Source organism: Diaphorina citri, unplaced genomic scaffold, assembly GCF_000475195.1.
Source record: "Diaphorina citri unplaced genomic scaffold, Diaci psyllid genome assembly version 1.1 scaffold2058, whole genome shotgun sequence".
NCBI lineage: Eukaryota > Metazoa > Arthropoda > Insecta > Hemiptera > Psyllidae > Diaphorina > Diaphorina citri.
This window is the reverse complement of record NW_007379483.1, coordinates 20297-26566: the sequence shown is the minus strand read 5'-3', so window position 1 is coordinate 26566 and position 6270 is coordinate 20297. Positions and strand designations below refer to the sequence as shown.

Here is a 6270-nt window from a genome sequence, read left to right as displayed (position 1 = left end):
GCTCCAGCTCCATCATCAGGGTTTTGCATTGATCCATCAGTGAATATGTGTAGCCATTGATCTAGAGGATATTTGGTGTTGATCACTTCTAATGCTTTAACTTTTGCTACTGATGGAGCAACATCTTGTTTTCTGAAGTTGTCTTCGATGGTCAGGGAGTGGTCTATTTCAAAGCTTTCAGTTGGGTTGATGACTAGATTTAGATGTTCAATTTTGCTTGGGATATTAAAGCTATTCTTGATTTCAGCTACTTTTTGGATAAAGCCTGACTGGGTCTTTAGGGTATTTGATTTTTCGTTGTGTATCCAGGATTTTGAAGTTGGTAGTCTTGCGATTTTCTCAAACTGGATAAGTGCCTGTTCTTCAAGTGTTTTCATAATTGGTTTGGTGTTCGTAAGGGCGTACATTGCGTTTATGGGTGTTGTTTTTACCGCTCCTGTAATTAGTCTTAACGCTTCATTCTGAACTCTTTCGTACTTGGTTTTATTTGTTTCATTTGCCGTGATCAATATCTCGCCACAATATGTGAGGGTAGGTTTTATATAAGAGTTATATGTAGTGTTGAGCGTTTTCCTTGAACACCCCCATTTTGTACCGGCCAATCTTTTAAGGAGTTTAAATCGGTTTCTAGCCTTGTGGGTTGTATTTTCAACGTGTTTATTCCAATTTATCTTTCTATCGAAAGTAATACCCAGGTATTTTGATTCGTCCGCTTCTTTTAGATATTTATTGTTATACTTTATTTTGATGGGTTCCATTTTCCTTGCTAGTGAAAAGACTTGGTACTTTGTTTTGTCTTCATTGATGATCATTAGATTTTCTGCACACCATTTTTTAAGGACCTTAAGGGCAGATTCTATTTTGTTTTTTAGGCAACCGATTTTCTGTTTTCTTTGGGAACTCCATATAACTATATCGTCGGCAAAGGCCGCCACATTCACTCCTGTTTTCTCTAGTTTTATTAGGAGGTCGTTGATAAAGATGTTAAAAAGCGTCGTGCTGAGGACTGCGCCTTGTGGGAGACCGGCTTTAGTTTGCTTGTATCCTGAGGTGACGTTTTCATATCGTGTTGCGCAGAATCTCTGTGTGATGAAATTTCTAATCCATTGAAACATGTTCCCAGCAATTCCCATTTTGCTCATTTTTTCAAACAATTTGCATCTCCAGATGGTATCGTACATTATGAATGTTGGCTCAACATTCGAAACATTTGTTTCGCAACTGTTGCGAACCCAGTATCTTCCTATACTCACAGGGAATAATACTCTTCGGTGCCGAGGTTTCGGAGCCAAAGTCCTTGATAATGGTGACCGCACTACTAGTACTCGGATTGTCCGCTAGGGAGTTAGTGTCGCTCTTGTTAGTGACGTCACTACGTACAGACATGGAGGAGGGGGGTCGGGAGAGCACCATCTTCGGGTCACTGGTTTCTGGAAACGAAGTGGATTGTAGTGTTGTTAATATTGACTGAATAGGACTGAAGAGTGATACAGCCTCTGTTAACTTCAAAATAGTTTAGATCAAGATTTGGTCCTATGATTTTTAACTTGGAGGACCTGATATTAATTACTTGATATACCCTTAACGGGTTAACATTTGACTGGATCGAGTAAAAAAGAAAAAAGGCTGACATATAAATATAAGTGCATGTATAAATGCCAATCTTGACAATTTTTTCTTTGTTTCTTAACTTCCATATCTAGGGAAACTTGGAACTTAAAAACTGATTTTAGATTCGAAATCAGCGCGATACAACATAATGCTTGGACCACATTCAAACTTGTATGGGCTGCCCGAACGACCTACTGTCCGAAGTGTAAAAGCGCCTTAAAGGGGAACAAACTTAGACTTGGAAAACTCAATGTTGCTCAGTGTAATAATTAACTTACTCATAGCAGGGGCGATGGGAGGTATATTATAATCCGGGGGAAGATCTGCAGTAGATACCAGAGATAGGGGACTCACATTCTGAGGGATTTCCAGGTCTATTTGATTCAGGGCCGTCTTTATATTGTCCACGTCAATTTTGAGCCTGAGAATAAACCAAACAAAGAAACATTGAAAGATATTGTAAGCGCGAGGTCGCGGGGTCGTTTCCAGTCCCGGGGCGGGTTTTATCCTGACCAGATAAGGTTTGTTTTCGGAACGGCTGGCTTTCTCCTATTCCGTCTTCCTTCTGTCTTTGCTTTCGGTATGTGAGATCTCAGCAGCAGTTACAGCTCCCTCTGTCAAACGTCTTGAAAAAACGGTAAACGTCTTGTTACTTTGTATACCTAACATTATACAAGGAACTGTGAACTTGAAATTTTTGCGAAATATGGTGTACGAGACGAGACGAAGTTGGATAGTTACTTTCAGCGATTTGATAGACTTTTTCCAAAACAAATCTAACTTCACATAGAGGATACTTACTTGGGTTTGGCTGTTGTACTGACGGGTGACGTAACAATATGACACGGCGTATTGTCCGGTACTGATTTGAGTCGGGACAGGAGCTTGTCTACGTCCAAACAGTACATGGTAGGAGATGCTATCACCGTCTGAGCATTCTGAAGCAACATGTTCACTGACTGCGAAAAAAAGACGAGTTTTGTTTTATTTATGAATTTTCCATTTATTAGTTCTTTGGTACAAATCTCTCAATTAAATAAATACAGTCGAACCTGGATAAACGAGAACCCAAGGGACTAGGTCATTTTTCTCGTTTAAGGAGTTTCTCGTTTAAAGAGGTTTCATATAACTTTTTCTCGTTTATAGAGGTTATTGAACTGAAAAACCCAGAAGCTACAAGTGCAATAGGTATGGCACGTTCATGAAATGTACCGACAGATTTAAACAAGTTAGAACAATTTCTCGTTTAGAGAGGTCCGGAAATTCAAAATTCTCCTTTATAGAGGCTCGCGAAGCGCTACAGTTTGAAAAAATAGACAAAGATAGAAAAAGTTGACATTTTCTCGTTTACAGAGGTTCGGAGATTTGAATTCTCGTTTATAGAGGTCCATTTTGCCTTGTTTATATGAGCGTGGGACTTAGAAAAAAAGGGGCCATTTTCTCGTTTATAGAGGTTTTATTTTCTCGTTAAAGCAGGTTTTTCACCCGAAAATGAAGGGGATTTGAAAATTTCTTGTTTATCCAGGTTTCTCGTTTATCCAGGTTCGACTGTATTCCACAAATGGTATACGGGGTATACCCATCCGTACAAGCCGGAGCTTACGCCAAGGATGGGGATGATATTAGGGGTTTAACGTCACTTTATAGGCAAGCTTTCTAGTGACATGGATTTTACCCTCCATGCAAGGACAAGCTACACATTATTGAGCGAACATCATATTCATAATTATAATGAGTTTTTATTATTGAAAAAAAAAATAATAAAAATAATAATAATAATTTAATATAAATAAATCTTATCTTAATGAGTTTAAAACTTTGGTTTATTCTATTATTCAGATTATTTTCTTTCTCATTTGCATCTTTCTTTTTATCTAGCTTTACCTTCATGTGTGTTTGGAATATCTAATACCTTAACATGTTTTTGGGTTATTTAACTTTACTCTAATTTGGAATGAACCATCTAATAGCTTACCATGTATATTATGGAATTCTCTTCATAGGGATATAAGGGACTCACAAATTTTAGGAGCATTCAAGACCTCCCAATCCCTGGTGAAATATCTTAAAGGCTCACAGTGAAAGAAAAATTTAGTGGTTGGGAGGAAGCGCTCCTTCAGGAGAACCCTGCCTGCCACTTAAAAGAAAGCCGAAAAAAATAGCTTTACCTTGACATGTGCTTGTATATCAGCCATCATATCCGATGTCAACTTCTTGGTCCCGTTACCGAAACAGGCGAGTGAGTGCAACAGCTGTTTCTCTTTGAGTTGCAGATGAGCGTGCAGCAGACTCATGGTAGCGCGGATGTGGCGCTCGACTTGCTGCAAGTCTTTGAGAGAGGATGCATTGGGCGCGTGCACGCTGTGCGCTCCAGACTTGAGTTTCTGAAACATGCAAATGTAAACGCGGCTTAAGTAATGGGAGACAGCACAATAGAGTGGATGACAAATTGAGGGGGGCCCTAATATTGGAGTAAGTTTGGCAGTCAGTTAATATATGTTTTACAGATATAACACATCCACACGGAACACAGATGGATCCAACCTTTTGAAAAACAACAAACAATAAAATGAGCATAAACTGCTGTGGCGCTCGACTTGCTGCAAGTCTTTGAGAGAGGATGCATTGGGCGCGTGCACGCTGTGCGCTCCGGACTTGAGTTTCTGAAACATGCAAATGTAAACGCGGTTTAAGTAATGGGAGACAGGACAATAGAGTGGATGACAAATTGAGGGGGGCCCTAATATTAGAGTAAGTTTGGCAGTCAGTTAATAAATGTTTTACAGATATAACACATCCACGCGGACACACAGATGGATCCAACCTTTTGAAAAACAACAAACAATAAAATGGGCATAAACAGTAAGATCAAACATCTTCTTGACCAAATAATTATTTTTCCTCATAAATTTACTGGTTGGATCAATTTTGCTAATTTTGTATGAGTTATCTATGACCCCTGAAAAGTTCCACATACAATGTTAAAAACTCATTTGAATTTCGTGACTTTATTAAATCCAAAACTATTAAGAGTGGATATAAATTAATTTCTTTGGATGTTATTTTTTGGAATGAACCATCTAATAGCTTACCATGTATATTATGGAATTCTCTTCATAGGGATATAAGGGACTCACAAATTTTAGGAGCATTCAAGACCTCCCAATCCCTGGTGAAATATCTTAAAGGCTCACAGTGAAAGAAAAATTTAGTGGTTGGGAGGAAGCGCTCCTTCAGGAGAACCCTGCCTGCCACTTAAAAGAAAGCCGAAAAAAATAGCTTTACCTTGACATGTGCTTGTATATCAGCCATCATATCCGATGTCAACTTCTTGGTCCCGTTACCGAAACAGGCGAGTGAGTGCAACAGCTGTTTCTCTTTGAGTTGCAGATGAGCGTGCAGCAGACTCATGGTAGCGCGGATGTGGCGCTCGACTTGCTGCAAGTCTTTGAGAGAGGATGCATTGGGCGCGTGCACGCTGTGCGCTCCGGACTTGAGTTTCTGAAACATCCAAATGTAAACGCGGGTTAAGTAATAGGAAAAGTTAAATAATGGAGAGCTTATGACTTATGAGGTTTGAGAAAAAACAATAAAATTGTGCAAGTTAAGAGCCCGTTCTATTCCCAGAGTGCATTTTTATCTTAAACGGATAATGTTCGTTTTGGACGTTGTTTAGACCTTGTAGAGACCTTAAACGAAAGACCTTGTTTAGACTGCGGGGGTAAAGGGACTTTTCAGTCTCATTCTGGCAGGATAAACAAGGTATATTCTATTCTATTCGTTCTCGGAACGGCTGGCTTTCTCTTATGCATTTCTTCTCTCTTTGCTTTCAGAACGCTAAGACCTTAGCCGCTTTCAGGACGATAAGTTACAGTTCTCTCTATCAAACCTCTTGAAAAACAACAAACAAAAATGAGCATAAACAGCCCTAATAAATCTAATTATTAGAGCCACCGGCATAGTCATCTATCTCAATGTCCTACGTCCTATGCTACCACAGCCTATGCTAACATATCGGGCCAATTTAAATGCAAATAAGGAGGGAGCTTTGCTCGGGACATTTGATGTGACGTCATCGCCTACGGGAGCGTATGCCGTGACGTCAAAGTTCACAATTTACCGGTATTTGTTAAATCGATTTATCTCGGGATCTAGAAGTGGTAGAAGAAAATCTCAATGTCCTACGTCTTATGCTACCACAGCCTAATGCTAACATATCGGGCCAGTTTAAATGCAAATAAGGCCCCCCCACTTCTTCCATTGGAGAGCCAGAGTGAATAATAAGATTCAAAGTTGGTTTTCTTCCAAGAGAGGCAACTGGGTAGGATTGGCGGGGATGAGGTCAAGGTAGTACAACTCGCGAGCTGTGAGGAGCTTGCAAGTTCTCGTCAGTACCATGCTAACGTTTTGTGCGGATACCAAGTGGTGTAGTCACTTTCTTGTGGCGTGTTGTGTGGTGATATATTACGCGGCCAGACATGCAAGTAAGTTAAGAAGTTCTTCAAAAGATGTATTAAAAACCTCGAAAATATTACAAACCCTTCAAAATAGGTATAGGTAGATGTACACCTCAAAAACGTTCCAAATCCTTCAAGGGATACACCTCAAAAATCTTGACCTCATCCCCGCCAATCCTACCCAGTTGCCTCTCTTGGAAGA

At 39.8% G+C, this 6270-nt stretch overlaps 1 protein-coding gene across 1 annotated transcript in view; it reads right to left on the bottom strand.

Moving 5' to 3' along the window:
- LOC103518046 overlaps window positions 1-6009 on the bottom strand; it is a gene marked incomplete in the record, with an annotated part of 9645 nt that extends 3636 nt beyond the window's left edge. The window contains 7 exon segments of the mRNA XM_017447674.1: window positions 1254-1430; window positions 1890-2032; window positions 2413-2570; window positions 3780-3995; window positions 4209-4274; window positions 4897-5112; window positions 5944-6009. Coding sequence (XP_017303163.1) covers window positions 1254-1430; window positions 1890-2032; window positions 2413-2570; window positions 3780-3995; window positions 4209-4274; window positions 4897-5112; window positions 5944-6009 — 1042 coding nt within the window.
- Window positions 6010-6270: the final 261 nt, after the last annotated feature.